Genomic DNA, 24,231 nt, shown 5'->3' on the forward strand with positions numbered 1-24,231 from the left:
CACTTCAGCATGCTGAGTTCCTCCCACTTCTCCCAACAGGGACAGCCTGTGGCTCTGCCACTGTGTCTCAAGCAGACGCCCCAGGACTCAAGGGGCCTCTGGGACTCTCCTACCCACTGTTCTCTAGTTGAGAGATAGAAACCCTGGGTAAGCTGCAGAGCTAGATCAGGCCTTGAAGCTTCTTAAAGCCTTTGTCCGGGTCCCCTAGAGCCCACCCCAGCCTGTTCTTGCAGGAGTCACAGGGTGCCTAGTGGAAACTATGCTCCAGGGCAGCTTGGCCATTCTTGGAATCAAGCGTGCGTGTTCCTGCCCATATTTGGTGGTGGTTTGGTTGCTGGGCTGCCAGCCAGGGGAGTGTGCGGGAGGAAACAGTCAGGCAGCCCTGCCCCCGACTTCTTCCTGCCCCTCTGAGTTGGAAAAGGCCCCAAAGAGACCGGCAGGGATAGCTGCCGATCTGCCTGGGAAGGGAGTTAAGGCCCTCTTTTTCCTTTTCGTCTCCAGAGAAGAATTCTTTCTCAGATGTTTTTGTGGCTGGAGAATATTTTTGCTTTGAGAAGAATCTCCCCCCACCCACCCACCCTCCCAGCCTCCCCCTCTTTCCTGAGAGTTTCCTCTTCTGAACTGAACACTTTCAGCATTCACTCCCAAGTCTCTCTTCTGGGTGGGGGGCTCCCCTTAGGGGAGGCTGTGTGAGCCTCTACCAGGAAGGGGCTGGCTTCTCTTCTCCATTAACTTGCTGCTGCCACACCATGCTGTCTATACTGTTTCAGTGTTCAGCACAAACACTCAGTAGGACAAAGTGAGAATGGGCTGTGAGGACAGACAGACTTCCCCAGGCAGCCTTGCTGTGGTCTTGCTGAGGATGGGTCTGACCTCTGAAGGCAGCCCCTGAGGAGCTGGCATGGTGGTCCTGTGTTAGAGGTGTTGCCACACAAGCCTGCCAGCCTGAGTTTGGCCCCGGGGAACACATGGAAAGGTGGAAGAGATGCCAAAAAGTTGACCTCTGACCTCCCCATAATACATGTATGTACCACCACACTCAGCCCTATCTTAGTTTCTCTGTGAAATGTTGACTTGACTCTTCTTCTTTCCAGGGTGGAATTCCAGAATAAATTCTATGCAGGGGCCGGTTTCAAGTTCCTCCCTTTCTCCTTTGAGCACATTCGGGAAGGGAAGTTTGATGAGTGAAGCCCTGGCAGGGCGCATGCCCGGAGCAGCTGTCCTGCTTACCTCTACGGTGATCATCTCTGTGTTCCTTTTGCCTGTTGGTCGTGATTCCTGGATACCAGGGTGTTCGTGTCACCCCCGCCTCTCCTGCCCCAACTGTGAGTCATTTAGGTAGCGATGGTTTCCCTGGGTCTCCACCCCAAGCCTTGTATGTAATATACAGACTTCCTAATACACAGAAAGTTGGACTTCCTGGTGAGAGCTGGAGGGCTGTGCCGATACCCATCCACCCCATGGCACCAGTCCTGGCTTCCTGGCCTCCCGACAGACAGCCCTACTCTACTCCCTGCCAGTGAGCCTACCTGCATCACCACGTGGGGGCTCAGAGCCCTCAGGATGCAAGGGGTACCTCTCCAGTCCGTAGTTCTTGGTCACGCCTTGGAGGAAGATCAGAACGGTTCCCTCCTTGAAGGAGACATGATTTATGGAACATACCCCACTCCAGTTAGCAGGGACAGTCAGGAAGATGGTCTTGTCATCCTTTGCCCATCCCCCTTCAGTTGTCCCCGTCTGGGCCATGATGAGTGGCTTCTCCTAGTCACCCCAAAAGTCCAAGGATGACCAGCACCACCCTCCTAAACAGCCTCCTCTCCCAGCCCTGTTGGTCCAGCATAGCACCCCCGGAAGGGGAAAGTCTAACCGTCATGTGCACGGGGCATCCCGACCTCAGATACCCTCAATCCAGTCTGCATGAATGGGCCTTGCCCAACACTACATCCCAGGGCAGAGATTAAAACTGGCACTCTCCTGGTGCAGCCCTGAGCCCTTCCTCATCCTGATCATGATGTCTGTGGTCAGTAAGGCTGGTTCTGCCGGCAGGCCTGCCTTAATCTGCCCACTGGTAGCCTCTCCACGACTTCCCACACTGACCCCAGGTTCCAGGAGTGCTTGAAGGTCACTGTCATTTACCAGTTGCTAATTGGAGGTGGCTGACTGGTAGGCTGCCGGCACAGGTGTGGTGAGCGCTGTAGAGGCTGCCAAGCCGTGTCACCCACCTTGTGTACTCCTGCCTGTGGACCTCAGACCCTTCTAATCATGTACCGACCCAGCGGCCCCGGCTGCACCCACTCAATTCACTCACTGCCTTCTTTGGGAGGTAACACTAAATCAGCAAGGCCCATTCCCTCCTCCCCACTCCCCACCACCCCGGCCCCCATGAGAGCTGCTCACACAGTCGCCCAGGCAGGGCTGGCCCGCTGTGACCTTGTCCTGAACCCCTCCCTCTTTGTGTCCAGTGTACACGACTACCTTTGCTCTGTTTACAGTGAGGCCTGAAGCAGAGCTCTTGGTCAGAGACCCTGCTCGAAACCTTCTGTTCAGACATCCTTGTGCTGAATAAAGTGTGTTTGACTCTCACAAAAGCTGCCTGTCCCTGCACAGCCCCTGTCAGCCTAGTTCAGCCCTCTGGAGCCCATCTGGTACCCACACCCTCTTCCCACTGCCCTCATTTCTGCTTCTCTTCCTGATCGGAGGCCACAGTTGCCATGGCCCTGGCTGGGCAGTTAGTTTGTGAAATTAGCACCTTATCTCAAGTTTCCCAGGCGCCTTGCCGCTCCAGGGAGCCAAGTTAGCTCCCTTCCCTTCGCTATGTAGCCCAACGGGAGAAGGGGGCTGGGTGTCTGCCCCCACATCTCTCCATGGGCATTCTCCAGGGCTCCATGGCCTGGCTATTTTGAGCCCAAAGGCCTTTGGCCTTGGTGTAAGTAGAGGCTTGGCAGACTCTGCAGGGCAGCTGGAGAATGAGGTGCTGAAGTAGGCAAGCTGTGGGCCAACAAACCAGCAGACTGTGCAGGGAGATGGCTGGGTGGGGAGGGCACTTCCCTTCTCTGAGACATACCATTCTTTCTCTGCCTACACCTCTACACGCACACGCACACGCGCACACACAGGGTTTGTGGCACAGGAATGTAACACCTGCTTCTCCTGTGGGGTGGGGAGAGGCCGGGACATCCTGTTCATTCTATCTTCTTATCCCACTCTAGCCTAAACTCCTCTCTCCCAAACCCCAGGGCACCCACCCCTGGAGTAGTATGCCCCTACTTCAGATGGCTCTTCAAATAAAAGGCCTTGAGGGAACCCTGGTGGATGAGCTCTTAACCTCTTGCTGTTACCTGCTTAAAAGGGAGGCCTAATTAAAACAGCGGAAGTGAGAATCCAGGATTCAGTCCGAACTTACAGTCACTGAGTTTTAGACAAAGAGGCCAAGATAATTCTATGAGGAGAGAACTGGGCATGGCACTGTATGCCTATAGTCCCGGTACTCTGGGGGTGGATACAGAAATGGGAGTTCAAGACCAGCCTGAACTACATGAGGCCCAGCTTCCAAAACAGCACAACATAAACCCCTTTGTTTTCTTTAGTGCTAAGACAATTGAATGTCCACCTGCAAAGGAACACATTTGAATTGCTCTCTAACCATAACAAAAATGAGCTCAAACGCAGGGCCTGGGCCTATGGCCCAGCACTCACAAGAGCCTGGAATGGAGGGATCTTGAGTTTGAAGTTAGCACATACTGTATAGCTAGATCATGTCTTAACCACAGAAAAATGAATCAGAAGTGGATTATAGACTTAAATGGAAGAGTTAACACTATAAAACTCACCAGGCAGTGGTGGCACACGCCTGTAATCCCAGCACTCGGGAGGCAGAGGCAGGTGGATCTCTGTGAGTTGGAGGCCAGCCTGGTTTACAGAGCGAGTCCAGGACAGGCGCCAAAGCTACAGAGAAACCCTGTCTCGAAAAACAAACAAACAAACAAACAAACAAAAAAACCCACTATAAAACTCCAGTGGCCTTCCTTCAAGGGAGCAAATGATTCTCCCATGTGAGTAACAAGATAAAAATACAGATGTTAGCCTTCAAATGCCTGGTAAGCTTCTGTGTATCGAAGGTCGGAATCAAAGTGCCTGGAGACAGAGAAAGATAGAAGAAAGGTCACAGCCAGTCAGTCGACAAGGCAAAGGCTTAGAGATAGCGCCTGTCCTGCACGCCCCTCCCACAGAAGCCCGGCTTTGTGTAAAGATGGAAGCTTGCTTTCCTTCCCTTTCTTTAAAAAAGAAAAAGGGTGGGGCCCCACAAGCCTGTAGTCCTGGAGTTGGAGCCAGAAGGAGCAGAAGGTGAAGGACATCCTCACCCCTGGCTACACGAGTTTGAAGCCAATCTGGGCTACATGAGACACTGTCCAAAAAATTTCAAAATCTGACGAGATGACTCAGCAGGTAAAAACACCGCCACAATGGCCTGATGGCCCGAGTTAGACCTCAGGGGGACCCCACAAAGTTGTCTTCTGACCTCCACCATCCATCCCTACACCATCCATACACACACCACGATGACAGTAAAAATAGTTTAAAATTTAGAATAGGGGCTGGAGAGATGGCTCAGAGGTTAAGAGCACTGGCTGCTCTTCCAGAGGTCCTGAGTTCAATTCCCAGCACCCACACGGTGGCTCCCAACCATCTGTAATGAGATCTGGTGCCCTCCTCTGGTGTGCAGGCATACATGCAGGCAGAACACTGTGTGCATAATAAATAAATAAACCTTAAAATAAAATTTAGAATAAAACCTGTGTGGTCTTGGCTGTCTTGAAAAACCAAACAAACAAAAAACTTTTAAATCTTAGAGTTCTCTCTCTGAGGAAAAAAAAAAATTCAATGTGCTCTTTTAAAAAGAAAACAGGGCCGGGTAGTGGTGGCCGGTAGCACACACCTTTAATCCCAGCCCCCTTCTCTGGGGGCAGGGGTTGTTCATGTTCACATATGAGCATGTGTATACACCGAGGCCAGAGGTCAATACTGGATTGACTCTGTCTCCACCTCATTTTAGCCTCCCTTTTTGGCTTTTGTTTCATTTTTTGAGATAGAAGTTTGCTTTTATCCCTGGCTGGCCCTGGACTCACTATGTAGATCATCCTGGCTCTGAACTTGCAATGTCCTCTACCCCTCAGGGGCCGAGGTTTATAGGCATGCTCCACCATGCCTGGCTAATCAGTACACCCGGTAAGTTTGTTGGTGTATCTAGTCATTGTTTTTCAGTTGCTGTGGCTAAAATCGACTTAGAGAAGAATTTATTTCAACTACATAATGGTAGGAGGCGGCCAGAGCGCGGAGTGGAGAGATCACTTTTTTTTTTTTTTTTTTTTTTTTGGTTTTTGGTTTTTGAGACAAGGTTTCTCTGTGTAGCTTTGGAGCCTATCCTGGATCTCACCTCTGCAGACCAGGCTGGCCCGGCAAGAAATCACATCTTTAACCACAACCAGAAAGCAAAGAGGACAAACTAGAGGAGAGATGAGACCAAACTTCCATCCACCTCCTAAAACTGCTTCTCAACCTTCCTAATGCTGTGATCCTTTAATAGGGCTCCTCATGTTGTGCTGACCCCAGCCACAAAGATATTTCCATTGCTACTTCATTACTGTAATTTTGCTACTGTTACTACTCATGATGTAAGTATCTATGTGTCTTTGATAGTCTTAGGTGACTCCTGTGAAAGGGTCCTTCCACTTCCTGGGGTCATGACCCAAAGGTTGAGAAACGCTGCCCTGAAGGTTCTACACTTATAGTGATATTTTATTTGCATTGAAATGTGATTTTATTTGTATGTGAATAAAGTTGCCTTGGGGTCAGAGCAAGCCATAGCAGAAGCTGGGCGGTGGTGGCGCACACTTTTAATCCCAGCACTTGGGAGGCAGAGCTAGGCGGATCTCTGTGAGTTCAAGGACACAGCCAGCATGGCGACACACGCCTTTAATCTCAATACCAACCATAGAAGACCTGGAGGTCTGTACAGACAGGCAGTAATGAGGAGGTCATGTGGCTGGGTTTACAACCAATGAGAAAGCAGAACAGAAAGTCTATAAAAAGAAACCACACAGAAGTAGGTCTCTTGCGAAGAGGAAAGACAGAGCAGCAGTGAAGGGTAAGGTTTTCAGCTCTCAGCTATTGCTCTGACCTCTTGGCTTTTGACTCTGCAATTGGTTCTGTGTTTCTTATTTAACAAGACGGTTACATCTACATATACTATCCCTCAATAACGACACTAAGCACTAACCAAGGGCCAAGTGTTGAAATACATAAACCTATGAATAAGATTTCTCACTCAAACTGCCACAGAATGTAATTCTGAATAAAGTAGGAGTAGGACAAGAAGTAAGACTTCTGAAATGCCTCCGGGGTCTGGCTGATGGGAACTGGGGAGAAAGAAGAGCCCAGAGTCCTTAGCTAGGCTGAGATTCTCAGAGTCCAGAAGCCTGGGGTTCCCTCCAGCCAGCTGAAGATGAGTTGCCCCCGCCTTGGGCTGGAATGTGTGGGAAGTTGTGGGTGAGGAACAGGCTCCATTGTGTCTGCTTCTAAGGGGAATGTCCTTTTCCCTTTACGATTCCCCAAAACACCAAGACACCTGCTGAGTCTGTGCCCTTGTCCAAGGAATACCCTCAAACTAAGGTCCTAGAACCAACCTCATCAGAGAGGGCGGCCGAGGGTCAGCTGGGAGGCCCAAGCTTCATGGGAATAGGGACAATTACATCACTGCCTTGATAACATGGCACCAGCCGCTTTCCCCATCCCCCATGAGATGTAGAAGTTACTGCAGGGCAGAGCTTCACGGCAGCCTTCAGCCCCTGCCCTGGTAGTCAAGCAATGACCCACCAGCAGAGGCCGCTCCCAACCTACCCTTCAAGTCATGTGCTGGGTGTAGGCTGCCCCCTGGTGGCCACAGGGAAAATCTAATTCCTCAACCAAGTGGTTAGGGTAGCAGCGGCCTTTCAGGCAAACAAGCAGACTAGCAGGGCAGAAAGAATCCTGGGTTATTCCGGAGTGCATAAGCAGAGGGACAGGGTGGTCAGAAACAAAAGAAAATAGAGAGATGGAGAGCAAGCCGAGACCCCCAGGCAGCCTGCTTCACACATTAATAAAGCCTTCACACACTAAAAGGACCAAAATGTACTCAAGGCCCTGTTATAAAAGTAAGTTCTGTGCCAGCCCTGGTGGTTCCCCCTAGACACCAGCACCGGGGAACAGCAGCAGGAGAACTACAGAAATTTTGAGACTGACCTCATCTGCACAGAAGCTCCAGGGCAGCCAGGGCCATTCAGTGAGATTGTCTCCAAAGAAAAAAAGAAAGAGCAGGCAGCGGTGGTGCATGCCGTTAATCCCAACACTCAAGAGTCAGAGGCAAGCAGATCTCTGAGTTCAAGGCCAGCCTGATCTACAGAGTAAATTCCAGGACAGCCAGGGCTACACAGAGAAACCTTGTCAAATCAAAATAATAATAACAATAATAAGAAGAAGGCCAAGTTATGTGGCCCACACTTTTAAACCCAGCACTTGGAAAGCAGATCTCTGTGAATCAAGGCCAGCCTGTACACAATGAGTTCCAGGCCATCCAGAGCTTCATGATGAGACTTTGTCTCAAAAAAAAAAAAAAAAAAAAGGACTGAAAAAGAGATAGTTCAGTGCTCAGTGTTTAAGTGGTTAAGAGCACTGGCTGCTCTTCCAGAGGACCTGGGTTCCAATCCCAGCACTTTCATAGTGGCTCACAAGCCTCTGTAACTCAAGTCCCAAAGGATCTGATGCCCTTTTCTGGCCTTGCAGATACCAGGCAAGCAAGTGGTGCATAGACATATATGCAGGCAAAACACCCACTCGCAATTAATTAGTTAACTAATTAATTAATTACAAGTACACCTCCCGCTGGGCAGTGGTGGCGCATGCCTTTAATCTCAGCACTCGGAAGGCAGGGACAGGCAGATCTCTGTGAGTTCGAGACCAGCCTGGTCTATAGAGTGAGTTCTAGGACAGGCTCCAAAGCTACACAGAGAAACCCTGTCTCAAAAAAACTAAATAAAACAAAATAAGCCTCCCACCCCCAGCACCCCACTTTGGTGCAACTGTGCACATGCCCTAACTGGTATGTGTGGAGGTCAGAGAACTTTCAAGAGTCAATTTTCTTCTTCTTCCACTATGTAGGTCCCAGGGATTGAGTTCAAGTTGTCAGGCCTTGTGGCAGGTGCCTTGACCTGCTGAGCCATATCACTGTCCCTCCCTGCTCGCCCCACCCCCTTTCTTTCTTGAGGTTTTTGCTGTTGTTCAGGCTGGTCCTCGAATTCCTGAGCTCAAACTGCTATCAGTACACAGGCCCATAAACCCACCACAATTTCCATGTATTTAAAAAGAAATTGGGCGTGCCCATAATCACAGGAACTTGGGAGACTGAGGCAGAAGGATGGCCTTGACTTCAAGGCCAACTTGGCCTATAGATGAGACTTTGTCTCAAAACAAGTAGAAATTAGAAAACAAATTGAGCCAGGCATGGTGGCGCACACCTTTGATCCCAGCACTTGGGAGGCAGAGGCAAGCCAATCTCTGTGAGTTCGAGGCCAGCCTGGTCTACAGAGTGAGTTCCAGGACAGTCAGGGCTACACAGAGAAACCCTGCTGGGGGTGTGGTGGGGGAGGAAGAAAGGAAGGAAGGAAGGAAGGAAGGAAGGAGGAAAGAGAGAAAGTTGATAAAGGGAAGTGGATTTGCTGTAGTTTGGTCAGATTGGGAGGTAGATCAACCCAGCCCTAGCCAGCATCTCCATAACAAACTGTCCTCAGGGTCAATCTGTCCTGCAATGACCTCAGTGTCAGTCTGTCCTGCAGTGACCTCAGGGTCAGTCTGTCCTGCAGTGACCTCAGGGTCAGTCTGCCCTGCAGTGACCTCAGGGTCAGTCTGTCCTGCAGTGACCTCAGTGTCAGTCTGTCCTGCAGTGACTCCTAACAGATTTTAAATCTTCCTGTCTGCCCAGAGGGCCTCAGCCTTTCCAGCTCCCTGCATGAGATCCTTGGGAAAGTTCATACTTCTTCAGGTGCCTTGCCTCAGACGTCTACTAGACAAAGGGAGGGCACAAATGGCTCCTTAGAACCATGGTTCTCAACACATGGGTTGAGACCCCTCTGTGGTCAAATGACTCCTTCATAGGGGTCACATATCAGGTAACCTGTATATCAGATATTTACATTACGATTTGTAACAGTAGCAAAATTACACTTATGAAGTTGCAATGACACAATTTAATGGCTAGGGGTCACCACACCATGAGGAACTGTATCAAAGGGTCACAGCATTAGGAAGGTTGAGAACCACAGAGTGCTTTAGAATAATCAGGATGTTTGTGATAGCACTCTAAATTTTTTTTTCTATGCATGTGTGTGAACGTGTGTGGTGTATGTGTATATCTGTATGTGTGCAGGCCAGAAGACATCAGTGTCTCGAACTCTGTGCTTTCTTTCTTTGAGACCTCTCCCTGAACCTAGAGCTAAGTGGGCAGCCAGCCAGGCCCAGTGATCCTCCTCTCTCTGCCCTTCAACAGTGCGGAAATATTGTGACAAGCAGGAAGTTAACTGGTCAACCAACCCCCTAGATGATGTCCCCACGCTGCTGAAAGAGTCCTTTAAAACTGGTTGTTCTAAAAAGCACTTGGGGCCAAAGCAGGCTGGAAGCTCGGCATCCCTACCTTCAGCTGTGCTGATGTCTAGACTTTGGGTCATCTGCTTGGCTGCCTGTTAACCTCTCCTTGAGTAATGAACCTACCTCGTCCTCCTTTTAAGGCATACAGGTAAGACTTGTTTGCTTGAGATAAGGTCTTGATATGTAGCCCTGGCTAGCTTTGAGACCATGTTGTTCTTGAACTCACAAAGACCTGCTTTGTCTCTGTCTCCCAGATTCTGAGATTAAAGGCAGGTGCTGCCATGCTCAGCTGTGGAGAGCACGCACGGCCCGTGGGCTCTAGGGCGTTCACTCTGCAGTTAGGACTCCACACGGATGTGTCTTTTGAATGCGCTCCATTTGTTCACACCATCATTCCTTACACTGTCATGCTAATGTAAGAGATGAACAGTCTCACCAAGTGGGGACTGCTGTTTGAGCAGAAAGGATGCAAGATTCCACTGGGGAATCTTCTCCAGGGAGGGTTCTTCAGAAGCTTGCGGGCTCTACCCACGTCCGCCAAGTCCTTCAAGCATAGCAAGTGGGAAGGATGGCACTGGTGGAGGTTCAGGAGGTCCCTGAGAGTGTAGGCCAATGGTTAGTGCTGTTAGGTGAGACTGTGTGGGCCCAGCAACAGTGCCTCAAGTCCAGTGGTCACTGAAGCTATGGCCACACACAGAGTCTCTAGTCCTCTTACCGATGCATATCATCCTAGAGGCCTGGAGCACAGCACGGGCAGTGCCGTCCTAGAGACTACTACCAAAATTCCATTTTCTGTATTGTTTCACTGGGCAAGAGCTTTGCGCTCTTAGGGATTACAGCCTGGAGCTGACTCACTAGCACGGCAACACCATCATTAGCATATCAAGGCCTATCCCTGGCTAGCCTGGTAGCGAAGCTGCTGGCCTGCCTGGAGCTTGCTTCTGAGGCCTAATGTTTCTCAGTATTCCGAGGCACACAACATGGCTTTCAAACTCAACAAAATGGTTTTGAAGTTATGCTCCTAACACCAGCTCACACTTTTTTTTTTTTTTTTTTTTTGGTTTCTGTTTTGTTTTGTTGGTCTTTCAAGACAGGGTCTCTCTGTGTAGCCCTGGCTGTCCTGGATCTCGCTCTGTAGACAAGGCTGGCCTCAAACTCAGAGATCCACCTGACTCTGCCTCCAACACCCAGCAAACAGTTTTATGAATGAAAAAAGGAAGCCAAGTGTGGTGGCCCACACCTTTAATCCCAGCACTTGGGAGGCAGAAGCAGACAGATCTCTGTGAGTTCCAGGCCAGCCTGGTCTACAGAGTGAGTTCCAGGACAGCCAGAACTACACAGAGAAACCCTGTCTTGGGGAAAAAAAAAAAAAAAAAAGCACTTGGCAGGGAAAGGCTTTGTTTTACCTCACAGGATACAGTCCACCATTGTGACAAGCTGGGGCAGGAACTCAAGGCAGGCACCTGGAGGAACTAATCAACTTGTCACTCTCTACTCAGTAAGTGACCCTAATTTGTGGCAAGTTGACATTAAAACCGACCACCACAAGGTCTTTTGTGTAATTTGGATGAGATGACACACGTTAAAAGGCCATGTACAAGGTTCTCATCTCTAACACTTGGGAAGTTCCGGGGAGACAGGCAGAGTCTTGGGGCTCTCTGCCAGTCAGCCTAACTGAATTGGAAAGCTCCGGGTTTAGGGAGAGACCCTGTCTCAAAAAGGCAGGTGGAGGATGAGATGAAGATACTACCTCTGGCCTCCACACACCTGCGTACAGCATGTTACTTGAGGATAGGCTAGGGCGAGGTCCCAGGAGCAAATCTTTCCTTTCCAGTTTTAGATTGGGCTGCTTCCTTGGAAAGGATGAGAATCTCCAGATAAAGGGAACTGAAAAGAAGCAGGGGCCTCGCCTACCCCAGAACAACTTGGAGGGCCAAGAACAGCACTGTTTCTCTAAACCCCACCCCCACCCCAGCAGGGCTGGTCAGAAACTCCCCCAGGTCTTGAACCCTAGTCATCTTCCTTCCTCAGCCTCCCAAAAGGGATCCCAGGCCTGTGCCACCACACCTGGCTCCAGAATCCTCTTAGAAAATCAAGTCTTATGCCGGGCGGTGGTGGCGCACGCCTATAATCCCAGCACTCGGGAGGCAGAGTCAGGCGGATCTTTGTGAGTTCGAGGCCAGCCTGGGAAGGTGCAAAGCTACACAGAGAAACCCTGTCTCGAAAAACCAAAAAAAAAAAAAAAGAAAATCAAGTCTTTCTCAGGAGCCCACAGCCCCCACCCAGTGCCAGTCACCCCATCCCCGACCTCTGAGGCTGGCAGCTAGAGCATTTGCAAGGCTTGGAACATCTTTTGAGGCCTATACTGAGCTCTGGAAACCAAGTTTCCATTCTCCTCCAGCTGTTCCTGCTGCTGCTGGATCTTAGCCAAGTCACCCCTCAACTTCCCAGGCCTGTTGGGTAAAGTGACAGTTCTGATTCTGCTCCCAGAGCCCTTTGAGGGTCAGCTGGAAAGCCCTTCCTGACCCTTCCGCTAGCCAAGCTGGGCTCATGTGGTCACATTTTACTTCCTCAAATCCCCCAAGCTAAAATCACCCTCTCCAATCCCATCTATCTACGCATCCCTCTGCCTAGAAGACTCTTTTTCCTCATTGTACATGCCTATTCGTCCTTGGGTTTCAGATAAAATGTCAGTCCCTCTTTGGAGACCTCGGTCTTCTTCATAGCCTTTCAGTCCTGAGAGAAACTCTTTTCTTTCTGTGAGTATGTGTGGGTGTGTGCTCGCTCGTGTATGTGTGGGAGTGTAGGTGTCTGACACACACATGATGGCCAGAGGGTTGAACCAGAGCTCTGGGAAGCCAGTTTCTCCTGACCCTTCCATGTGCTGAGCAGCTGACCAGAACTTCAAGGCTCTGAAGAATCTGGAATGTTGCGGGTCCAGAACCAAATTACCTTGGGCCATCTTCAGCCTTCTCGATAGCCATTGTTACCCACCCTCCTTTGTCCTTGACCTAACAGCTTTAGGACAATTAGGTAAGTCTTTTGGAAAGTACGGAACACTGGTTTTCCTTTGGACTGTATTAACTTAGCAGATCAGCAGCTTCCATCATTCCAGAAGCCAAGACTGTCATCCGAAGCCTGGAGCAGGTCCCAGATTCACTGTAACCCACCTCTGACGTCTCCAGCAATGTATCTGAAAAGTTTCTTGACTTAGGACTTCCTTTGCTCTGTTACTGTGAAAACTTCATCAAATCATTTCCTCACTGGAACATGGACATTTGGGGTGACCTGAACCTGTTCCCAGGCCACGGTCGCTCATATTTGGCTCCAGAATAAACTATCCTTTTGAAGTGAGAGGTGTGTTTTTGTATCAACAGAGGACAACCTCGGGTGTCACCTTCTACCTTGAGACACGGTGTCTTCCTGGTGTGTCACTTTGTACACCAAGCCAACTGTCTCTTTTTCTCATCTCACTGGGATTGCTGACTTCCACTACCGGGATACCTTTATGTGGGTCCTGCAGATTCGAACGCAGGTCTTCAGGTGCAAGTGCTTTACCCACGGACCTATCTCCTCACCCAGGGAAATCCTTATTTGGTTTGCAGGTCTCTGGCCACAATTGACAGCTGAGGCCATCCTTCACCCGTCCAGTAGTAGCAGTGACAGTGTCTGATACGAAATGAAATCCAAATACATAGTTATTAGATGAGGGGTTGGAGCTTAGTGGTGGAGTCCTTGGCTGCTTCCAATTCTCATCACTTAAAAGAGTGGCTGGCTGGATGAAAGGCGGCTTGCAGAAGAAAGCGGGCCTCACCCCAAAAGGGCTTGAGCACGCGCAGTGTCCCATATGGCCGTGGATGGTTGATGGGGTCACGCGTCCTCCAGCCACGCGCGTGGTCAGCAGACCCAGAGGGTCTGGGTCCGGAAACCAAGTTTCCAGACTGGTAGCTGGAGCCCATCCTCCAGGCCACGTGGCCCGAAGTCCGCAGCCGATTGGATGCGGGCGGCACCGCCCTCGGCCCTGAGCTAGTATTGGCTGTGAGCGGTCCTCCGCAGAGTTGGCATCATGGAAGCCGCGGTGATGTTCTTGGTTCTGGGGTTCCTACTCCTGGCCGGGGGCTCGGTGGGTGACGAGGCTCGGGAGGCGGAAGCCGTACGGGAGCTGGTGGCCCGGCTGCTGGGACCCGGGCGGGCAGCCGATTTCCTGGTGTCCGTAGAGCGCGCGCTGGCAGCCGAGTCAGGTCTGGACACCTACAGCCTGAGCGGCGGCGGCGGGAAACCGGTGCATGTGCGCGGCTCCACGGGGGTGGCGGCCGCCGCGGGGCTGCACCGCTACCTGCGCGACTTCTGCGGCTGCCAGGTGGCCTGGTCCGGCTCCCAGCTGCACCTGCCGCGGCCGCTGCCCGCCGTGGCCGGAGAGCTGACCGAGGCCACGCCCAACAGGTATTAACGCTCTAGGTCCTAAGTGGCTGGGGCACCCACTGTTGGTGAGGCTCACCACGCTGGGGTGGGGACAGCCGCAGCTACAGACACCTGGAAGACTGAGAAGGAAGTGCTGGCTCTGGGGTCCCACCACTAACTAGATGTGTGTTCTTTTTTTAAAAAAAAATTTTTAAAGATTTATTTATTTAGTATACAGAAGAAGGCGCCAGATCTCATTACAGATGGTTGTGAGCCACCATGTGGTTGCTGGGAATTGAACTCAGGACCTCTGGAAGAGCAGACGGTGCTCTTAAACTCTGAGCCATCTCTACAGCCCTGGATGCGTGTTCTTAAGCAAAGTCACTTAGCTTCTCAGAGCCCCTGCTGCAAATAATGATGCCCGCCATGCTGTTGATTGAGACTCTGAGCATAATGGTAGAAGTTTGAAGGCGTTCTCGTGATCCATGCATTCCATGCTCTTCCTTTGGCCTCTCTGAAGATGCCGTGGAGTGACCCTTCCCTAAGCCCCGGGCCTTTATTTGTCACACTGTATGGGCATGATGTGTCTCCCCCATCAAACCGTAGGAACTGGGAACCCTCTTCAGGACAGATACCAATTTTGCACCGACACTCTAGGACACCCCATGATGCACAGTAGGGGCTCTGGACATGATGGATGAAAATGAAGTTATGTATTCACAATAGCTATTAGATTATGGAGCCCTGAGGGACGTTCCAGCACTATGTGTTGGCTTTATCTGGAGTGAATCTGGAATGACCAGTAGAGAGGCCACTTTGAGACCTTTGCCCACTGTCCTGTGTGTGTGTGTATGTGTGCTGGGGGTAGTATTCCAGAGCCAGGCTGCCTCTGAGGTGTTCCAGGGTGATCAGTGAGCGAGGCATCCTATATGTCCCCAATAATGTGCCCCTACCTGCAGGTATCGCTATTACCAGAATGTGTGCACGCACAGCTACTCCTTCGTGTGGTGGGACTGGGCCCGTTGGGAGCAAGAGATTGACTGGATGGCGCTGAATGGCATCAACCTGGCACTGGCTTGGAATGGCCAGGAGGCCATCTGGCAGCGGGTTTGTGCCAACCTGGCCCCTCACACTCTCCTCCCCAGCTCACACACTCACTGGCCCTGGGGGACTGAGGCTTGTCCGGGTGGGACAATCCATCTGGGTGCTTCCTGTAGATGAGACTCTGGCAATGTACTGAAACAACTGGAAATGGCGGTGCATGCCTGTACCCCATAATCCCAGAACTCAGGTAGAGGTAGGAGGATTAGAAATTCGAGGTTGGGGTGGTGGCGGTGCACACCTTTAATCCCAGTATCTGGGAGACAGAGGCAGATGGATCTCTGTGAATTTGAGACCAGCCTGGTCTACAGAGTGGGTTCCAGGACAGCGAGGGCTACACACACACACACACACACACACACACACACACACACACACAAACAAAACAAAACAAAACAAACAAACAAACAAAAAAACAGAAGAAAGAAGTCAAGGTCATCTTCTGCTACATAGTGAAGTCCCTTCCCTTTGGCCAACCTTGCTCCAAGACCTCTTGGTTTTCCTTCTGTTGCTATAATAAAACCCCATGATTCTAAAGCAACTTGGGAAGGAAAGAGTCCATCCGGCTCACACATCCCAGTCACAGGCCATCGTGGAGGGAAACTGAGGCAGAGCTCAGTCAGGGCAGGAACCATGGAGGCAGAGGCTGCAGAGGAACATTGCTTATACTGACATGCTCCTGATTTCCTCAGTTTGCTTTCTTACACACCCAGAACCACCTGCCAGGGAATGGCGCTGCCCACAGTGGACTGGGCCCTTCCGTATCAATCATCGGTCAAGAAAATGCCCCCACAGGATTGTCCACAGGCCAGTCTGATGGGGGGCATTTTCTCACTTGAAGTTTCCTTTTCCAGATGACCCTAGCTTAAGTTGACAACAACAACAACAATAATAATAAAAGAAACAAAAATAACCAACACAGAGACTCTCCCTGGATCACAAAGAAAGCCCCTTTGGGTCCCCTATCTTCACCCATCCCACAAAGGTGACACTGAGTGCCTTCTACTCAACAGGTCTGTGTTCTCCTGGCCCATGAGCTCCCTGTAGGCTGGATTCCAATTCTAGCTTAGTAGAGATAGTACCCAGCACAGAGAAGTGATGAGTGAGTGTTTGTGAAGTGGAGTGATGGGTGGGGATTCATGTGTGGGGACTCTGCTCTTCTGCAGGTGTACCTGGCCTTGGGCCTGACCCAGTCAGAGATTGATGAGTATTTCACTGGTCCTGCCTTCCTGGCTTGGGAACGCATGGGTAACCTGCACACCTGGGGTGGCCCCCTCTCCCGCCCCTGGCACCTCAAGCAACTCTACCTGCAGGTAAAGAGTGGGCAGGGGAAAGGCAGAATGGGCGCTGGGTGGTCGCAGATCCAGGGATGGTGGAGGCTTAGCTAGCCTCGGGCTCTTAACTGGTCCATAGGAAACCTCCCTTCCTCCCTGAGTAAGCAAGCCTCTCCCCCTGGACCGTCACATTGACCTCTGTCCTTCCCAGCATCGGATCCTGGACCGGATGCGCTCCTTTGGCATGACCCCAGTGCTGGCTGCCTTTGCAGGACATGTCCCCAAGGCCATCACCAGGTGAGGCCCTCCCTCCTCCACTCAAAGGGGAAATGTTTGCCCTGAAAAGCGTGATGTCACCACTGAAGCTTGGGGTCACTTGACCCCTGTGCTCAGACACTGCCTGGACAGAGATTAGTTGACATCTCTAGGAATCAGTTTCCTTGCTTGTAAAGTGGAATCATTGCTGGGTGTGATGGGGACACTCTTCCAATCTCTGTAGTCAGGAGATTGAGACTGGGACACCACCAATTCCAGGCCAGCCTGAACTACGCAGAAAAACCCAGTCTTTATATGTGTAAATTTATACACACGGGGCCGCTCCCCACTGAAGAGATGGCTCAGTTAAGAGCACTTGCTGCCCTTGCAGAGGACCTGGGTTCAGTTCTCTGCATCCACAGGGTAGTTCACAGCCGTCTGTCACTCCTGTTCCCAGGGAGCTGGTGACCTTTCAGGAGCTGCATGCACATAGTACACGTACATAAATGCAGACAAACACTCATACACGTAAAATAAAGTAAATGAATCTCCAAGTATTCCCAAATTGTTAGTATCAACCTTAGAAAACTCACCAAATTTAAAAAGGTTTTCATTTATTTTGTGTGTATGGGTGTTTTGCCTGTATGGAGAAGAAAAGAGAGCATCAGGTTCCCTTAGGCTGGAGTGACAGATGCCTGTGAACTACCCTGTGGGTGCTGGGAATCAAACCTGGGTCCTCTGCAAGAGCAGCTGAGCTTTCTCTTCAGTCGCTAACTTTAATTTAGTGTGTGTGTGTGTGTGTGTGTGTGTGTGTGTAAGATTTTATTATTTAATAAATAGTTCCCTCACCTGCTGTCCTGCCAGCCAGGGTATGCATGCATATTGCCAGGCACAGAATGTCAGTAAGTAGCTGCTCTTTCCAGTGGCCTAGGGAGGGTGTTGGTCTCTGTCTTTGTTTATGTCCTCTGTCTTCTTTTCTGTGGCTGGACGGACCTTCGAGGTCCAGCTGAGGTGCCTCCTTTGTCAAGCCAGCACCTCCAGGGACCCTCATCATGCCTGGGAGCACCTGGCTCACACTACCGTCACAGTGTGACACTCCTGGCTGCCTGGCTGTCCCGCCATCTTGCTCACCAAGTGGGAACCTTATTCTTTTCATTCAGTGAACATTTTCCCAGGTGTCTACAGATGTCAGCCCCAGTCCTGTGCTGGGTCCTGGGGATGTAGTGACAAGGTGCCCATGGCTCTGTCCCTGAGGAGAGATAATTGGCAGAGGAAGATAGCAGAGCTTTTGAGACAGACGACTCTTAGGGTCAGTGAGGAGGAAGCAGGTGGGTAAGCCTTAGAGGTGGAGGAAATGATACCAGGCAAGGAACCAAGCATTTGTCAGGGCATGGAGGGGTGAGAAACCCAGACACAGTCTGGAAAGCCACAGATGTGAGGCCGAGGAGGGGTATAAGGCCAAGTCAAACACTGCATCAGCCTCCACCAACCCTGAGCCTCTTTTTCCTCCATAGGGTGTTCCCACAAGTCAATGTCACCCAGTTGGGCAGCTGGGGACATTTCAATTGCTCCTTCTCCTGCTCCTTCCTTCTGGCTCCAGAGGACCCCATATTCCCTCTCATCGGGAGCCTCTTCCTACGGGAGCTGACCAGAGAGTTTGGCACAGATCATATCTATGGGGCTGACACTTTCAACGAGATGCAGCCTCCCTCCTCGGAGCCCTCCTACCTCACTGCAGCCACTGCGGCTGTCTATGAGGCCATGAGTGCGGGTATGGTGGCTAGGAAACCCCTTGGGGCATCAGGGTGAGGGGATGGGTGGGAGGAGGACCCATGCCCTGGTGCCACCACATGTTCCAGCTCAAAAGGCCTTTGTGCACATATGCCATCCCACTTACCCACTCCGGGTGCTGAGATCTGGCTGACAGTGGCAAGTGACATATGACCTGGGGTACATTCCTCTCCTTCTAATGTCTATTGCTTCATCTGTGTGGTGGGACTCGCTCATGGAGCAGGATGCCCAGCCTTGTAAAAAAAAAAAGCCATTGAGCACAACCTATTAAAAGATTTTGGGTTGGGGATTTAGCTCAGTGGTAGAGCGCTTGCCTAGCAAGGCATGATGGCACATCCCTGTAACCCAGCGCTTGAGAGGTGGAGGCAGGAGGATCAGGAGTTCAAGGCCAGCCTGGGTTACTTGAGACCCTGAGCTCTCAAGTAGGGGGTAGTAGGAACAGCAAGATGGCTTGGTAAGTTAAGGCATTCAAACCTAATGACCCCAGTTTGGTCCATGAAACCCACCCAAAGATGGGATGAGAGAACCAACTCCACAAAGTTGTCCTGTGATTCCCACATGTGTGTTCACACATCCACGTCATACACACAAACAACAATAATCAAGTTTTTATTTGGAGCCGGGCATGGTGGCACATGCCTTTAATTTTAGTATTCAGGAAGCAAAGGCAGGTGGATCTCTGTGAGCTGAGATCTACACAGTGAGTTCCAGGACAGCCAGGGTGATGTAGAAAGACCCTGTCTCAAAACAAAACCTCAGGGTTGGGGATTTAGCTCAGTGGTAGAGCACTTGCCTAGCAAGCGCAAGGCCCTGGTTCGATCCTCAGCTACAAAAAAAAACAAAAAAACAAAAAAACCTCAGCAACAAAAATTTACTTGGTTTCTACATCATGATTGAAATCGGTCATAAAGGTCAGAGGTTACACATACTTCCTGTCCCACAGACATGAGACCAAGACTCCTTTCTACCACTTATGGAAGAGGGGGGGCCCAAGTGAGGGAGAGCCCTCTGAGGGATGCTCCATCATCCCGAAATGGACACACTGGTTTATGCTTCCTTGAGTAGTACTCTCCAAGCATGATCTGGAACCAGAGGCCCAAGCCTCACTTTGGAGCCTACCCTATTTTTTTCTTTTTGGTGGGGGTGGGGGGTAGGAGAGGAGTTTCAAGACAGGGTTTCTCTGTGTAACAGCCTTGGCTCTCCTGGATCTCACTCTGTAGCCCAGGCTGGCCTTGAACTCACAGAGATCTGCCTGCCTCTACCTCCCAAGTGCTGGGATTAAAGGCATGTGTCACCACTGCCCAGCCCCTTCTATTTTAACCACAGCTCTCAGGAGGCAGAGGCAAGCAGAGCTCTCTGAGTTCAAGGCCAGCCTGGACTACAGAGTGAGTTCCAGGAGAGTCAGAGCGACACAGAGAAACCCTGGTTACATCTACTTATGTATGTGCATGTGTGCCACCCAAGGTGCACATGTGGAAGTCACAGGACAGCCTGTAGGAGTCTGTTCTTCCTTCTGCCACATGGGCTTGTGGATGGAAACTCTGGATGTCAGGTTTAGCACTAAGACCCTTTCCTGGCAGGGCCAGCTCGTAGACCTGAGTCTCCACCTTTTTATCTCACAATGGAGATTAGGCATGAAATTTGAATCCCTTCATGAACCCTTGGGAAACACACTCAAATGCTATCTAAACCCAAATACTGCCAGATATGAGGCGTCTCAGGCCCAACCCCTGGGTCTCCTGATTGAGCAGGTCCAGGCATCCATATCTTAAGCTTTCTGAGTAGCTCTGATGTCCAAGAAGCCAGGTAAGTACTGTCCTGGAGGAGGCAGGATGGGGAGAGGGGTCCCAGAGATGGCAGAGTAGGGAGTGGATCAATCATGGTGGGTGAAGGGACCTGTGATAATCGCCTGTTTCCTCACGGGCAGAATAGGATCAGCATCAGCAGCTTCTCTTGTCTTATCATCTCTCCTCCTTGTCTCCCCCCACTGCAGTGGACCCTGATGCTGTGTGGCTGCTCCAAGGCTGGCTTTTCCAGCACCAGCCTCAATTCTGGGCCCCTGCTCAGATCAAGGCCGTGCTGGAGGCTGTGCCCCGTGGCCGTCTCTTGGTTCTGGATCTGTTTGCTGAGAGCCAGCCTGTTTACATCCACACAGCCTCCTTCCACGGCCAGCCCTTCATCTGGTGCATGCTGCACAACTTTGGGGGTAACCATGGCCTGTTTGGAACCCTGGAGGCTGTGAACCGAGGCCCCAGGACAGCTCGTCTCTTCCCCAACTCCACCATGGTTGGCACCGGCATAGTCCCTGAGGGCATCGGCCAGAATGAAGTGGTCTATGCTCTCATGGCTGAGCTGGGTTGGCGCAAGGACCCTGTGCCAGATTTGGTGGCCTGGGTGAGCAGCTTTGCCAGCCGCCGATATGGGATCTCCCAACCGGATGCAGAGGCAGCCTGGAGACTCCTCCTCAGGAGTGTCTACAATTGTTCTGGGGACACCTGCAGTGGGCACAATCGGAGCCCGCTGGTCAAGCGGCCATCCCTACAGATGAGTACCACTGTCTGGTACAACCGATCAGACGTATTTGAGGCATGGCGGCTGCTGTTAACAGCTGCTCCAAACCTGACCGCCAGCCCAGCCTTCCGCTACGACCTGCTGGATGTCACCCGCCAAGCAGTGCAGGAGCTGGTCAGTTTGTGCTATGAGGAGGCAAGGACCGCCTACCTGAATAAGGAGCTTGATCTCTTGCTCAGGGCTGGAGGCCTTCTGGCCTATAGGCTCCTCCCTGACCTAGATGAGCTGCTGGCAAGCGACAGCCGCTTCTTACTGGGCAGCTGGTTGGATCAGGCCCGGGCCATGGCTGTGAGTGAAGCTGAGGCCCAGTTTTATGAACAGAACAGCCGCTACCAGCTGACCCTGTGGGGGCCTGAGGGTAACATTCTGGACTACGCCAATAAGCAGCTGGCAGGACTGGTGGCCGATTACTACCAGCCACGGTGGGGTCTCTTCATGGAGACTCTGGCTCACAGCCTAGCCAGCGGTGACCCCTTCCAGCAGCGCAAGTTTGAGAAGGATGTTTTCCCACTGGAGCAGGCCTTCATTATCAACAAGAAGAGGTATCCCAGTCAACCCCAGGGGGACACTGTGGACCTAGCCAAGAAGATCTTCCTCAAATATCACCCCCAGGCAGGCTCTTTATGACAGACAGGCCAGTGGACCAAGGACCTGCTGGAACAGGTCTTCAAACCTGAAAAAAGTACAGTGTGATCCCTATGCCTGGGGAAGAAACCAGGGTCAGGCAGTGAGTGTCGATTGGAGGGAAATGAGCTGCTCTATTCCTCCACCCCAGATCTGGGGGTTAAAGTACTGTTTTTGGTTAACAATAAACTGCTGAATCAGCTTGGCTCTGTTAAACTGAAGTACCATGTACTACGGGTATGTCTAAAAGGGTTTGGGTGCACATGTGGACCCTGGTGTGCAGGTATTTCTTTCTGGCTCTTACTTCTGATTCCCCATTTTAATACTGGTCCCCAACCTTAGAAGGTGTACAGCAGCAAGCTGGTAATTATAATGGCCCTTTGACAGCATGGTGGTACACACCTGGAATAACAACCCTGAAAAGCTAGAGGCAGGAAGACCAGAAGTTCAAGGCCAACCTCAGCTGTATTATGAGTTTGAAGGCCACCCCGGTACAAGATAGCCAGTCTCAAAAAAAAAAAAAAAAAAAAAACAACAACAAAAATGAGGCTGAGCAATGTGGTGCACACCTTTAATCTTGCCACTCATGAGGCAAGAGGCAGGTGGATCCCTCTGAGTTTGAGGCCAGCCTGGTCCACTTGGTGAGACCCTTGTCTAAAAAACAGGACATTCCTTGGGCAGTATTGTCCCCGTGGCCAGATCTGCCTAGCGCTGCTCAGTTTGCAGCACTGGAGAACCCAGCTGCTACTTAGAGAGCCCCTCCCCATTGCCTTGACCAACTAAGGCAGTTTGGTGTCCTTTTCTCTGCTTTGACCCACAGCAGGGTGGGGAGAGCCTGCCAGGGACCTGACACAGCCTTGAGATTGCCAGCAGACACAACAAGGGGTGGGGGCCCTGGGGGAAGGAACCTCGCCAAGTAGATACCCAGCCCCAACCTGCCACTAGGACCCTTCATGCTCTGAACTTCAGTACGCTCTCTTCCTTCCTCATGGATCGCACTATAGTGCTCATTACCGGCTGCTCCTCCGGTATCGGCTTGCACTTAGCTGTTCGTCTGGCTTCTGACGGGTCCCAGAGCTTTAAAGGTATAGGAGGGGACCAGCATAGAGGCCAGGGAGGAGCCCCCACAGGTAAGCAGGGTGATGAGTCATTTATCCCCTCCCAAATTTTAGTGTACGCCACAATGAGGGACCTAAAGGCACAGGGACCACTGCTGGAGGCCGCCCGGGCTCGAGGATGCCCTCCTGGCTCCCTGGAGACACTGGAATTGGACGTCAGGGATTCAGATTCTGTGGCCGCTGCCCAGGGATGTGTGACCGAAGGTCGTGTGGATGTGCTGGGTAAGCCTACCTGAAACACATGTAATAGGAGTCTTGTCTACCCAGTGCCCATCCAAACCAGGAAGTCCCGAGTTTAGGGAACCACGGGAGCACAAGCCGGAGGGGAGAGAGCAGTGTATGATGTCTGTTCTGCAGTGTGTAATGCTGGCCGGGGCCTCTTTGGTCCTCTGGAGGCACATGAGCTGGACGCAGTGGGTGCTGTGCTGGACGTCAATGTGGTCGGGACAGTTCGGATGCTGCAGGCCTTTCTGCCAGACATGAAGAGGCGCCATTCCGGGCGTGTGCTAGTGACCGCGAGTGTAGGAGGCTTGATGGGTGAGCGAAAGGGACTGAGTAAGCAGGTAAAGGGTGCAGAGCAGGGCGAGGAGCCCCAGGTCTCTGCAACCTTGTCTCCCCTCGTAGGGCTGCCATTCCACGAAGTTTACTGTGCCAGCAAGTTCGCCCTCGAAGGTCTGTGCGAGAGTCTAGCAATCCTCCTGCCGCTCTTTGGAGTCCAGTGAGTCACCAGCTCTCCAGAACCCTCTAGAGCTTGGGAACCCCAGTACCAGATCTCGGAGACACTTTGAGCAATGCCTCTGGCTCTCCTTTTTCAGGGACGGCCAGACGCTCGCTATCCAGGGAGCTTGGCACAGGCTACCTCATTTCACAAGCCACCCCAGCTCTTAAGGCATATTGGGATGGGTAAACAGAGCGAGTGGGTGACTAGACTAGGTCCCCAGGTGGACTTGGGAGCCCTGATCTAGCAGCATCCGGCTTTGCAAGCGCTCGGGTAATGCCAGCACCTGCCACCTGGGCACAGCCCCTCCCTCTCAGTGTCCTCCCTTTGTGGAGCTAGGCTTGTGGTCACCGCCACCAACCAGTCACTGCTGTTGCCCCCACAGCGTGAGTCTCATCGAGTGCGGGCCGGTGCACACGGCCTTTTATGAGAAGCTAGAGGGTGGCCCAGGCGGGGCTCTGGAGCGTGCAGATGCCCGGACCCAGTGCCTCTTCACGCACTACCAGCGTAGCTATGAGCAAGCTCTGAGCGAGGCGCAGGACCCAGAGGAGGTGACGGAGGTGGGTGCAAACGGGGCCTCCGAGCTCAGTCTCTGGGCGGGGCACGGTGGCGCACCCCCTCAGACCGGCGCTGCCCTTCCCCTCCACAGCTCTTCCTGACCGCACTTCGAGCCCCGCGGCCAGCGCTGCGCTACTTCTCCACC

At 51.8% G+C, this 24,231-nt stretch overlaps 3 protein-coding genes across 10 annotated transcripts in view; all 3 read left to right on the top strand.

Annotated features, from left to right (window-relative positions):
* Atp6v0a1 (ATPase H+ transporting V0 subunit a1) overlaps positions 1-2,588 on the top strand; it is a 52,500-nt gene extending 49,912 nt beyond the window's left edge. For all 7 annotated transcript variants that reach the window (XM_036196562.1, XM_036196561.1, XM_036196564.1 and 4 more), the window contains one exon: positions 1,095-2,588. In XM_036196562.1, the coding sequence (XP_036052455.1) occupies positions 1,095-1,188 (94 nt within the window). In that variant the 3' untranslated portion in view covers positions 1,189-2,588. The remainder of the gene's footprint in view (positions 1-1,094) is intronic.
* An 11,112-nt stretch (positions 2,589-13,700) lies between these two features.
* Positions 13,701-21,908, top strand: Naglu (N-acetyl-alpha-glucosaminidase). The gene is made up of 6 exons (XM_036198205.1): positions 13,701-14,118; positions 15,036-15,183; positions 16,344-16,490; positions 16,663-16,748; positions 18,221-18,477; positions 20,491-21,908. The coding sequence occupies exons 1-6, from the start codon at positions 13,742-13,744 to the stop codon at positions 21,693-21,695; spliced, it is 2,220 nt and encodes a 739-aa protein (XP_036054098.1). The 5' UTR covers positions 13,701-13,741; the 3' UTR covers positions 21,696-21,908.
* A 399-nt stretch (positions 21,909-22,307) lies between these two features.
* Positions 22,308-24,231, top strand: part of Hsd17b1 (hydroxysteroid 17-beta dehydrogenase 1) — a 2,245-nt gene continuing 321 nt past the window's right edge. The window contains exons 1-6 of one of the 2 annotated variants that reach the window (XM_036197262.1): positions 22,308-22,777; positions 22,865-23,032; positions 23,168-23,347; positions 23,435-23,528; positions 23,914-24,088; positions 24,178-24,231. The exon at positions 24,178-24,231 is cut by the window's right edge and continues 321 nt beyond it. In XM_036197262.1, the coding sequence (XP_036053155.1) occupies positions 22,681-22,777; positions 22,865-23,032; positions 23,168-23,347; positions 23,435-23,528; positions 23,914-24,088; positions 24,178-24,231 (768 nt within the window). In that variant the 5' untranslated portion in view covers positions 22,308-22,680. Of the gene's footprint in view, positions 23,033-23,167; positions 23,348-23,434; positions 23,529-23,913; positions 24,089-24,177 lie in introns of both variants that reach the window. The other variant, XM_036197261.1, reaches the window with a different exon arrangement.

The sequence above is a fragment of the Onychomys torridus genome, chromosome 8, assembly GCF_903995425.1.
Source record: "Onychomys torridus chromosome 8, mOncTor1.1, whole genome shotgun sequence".
Classification (NCBI taxonomy): domain Eukaryota; kingdom Metazoa; phylum Chordata; class Mammalia; order Rodentia; family Cricetidae; genus Onychomys; species Onychomys torridus.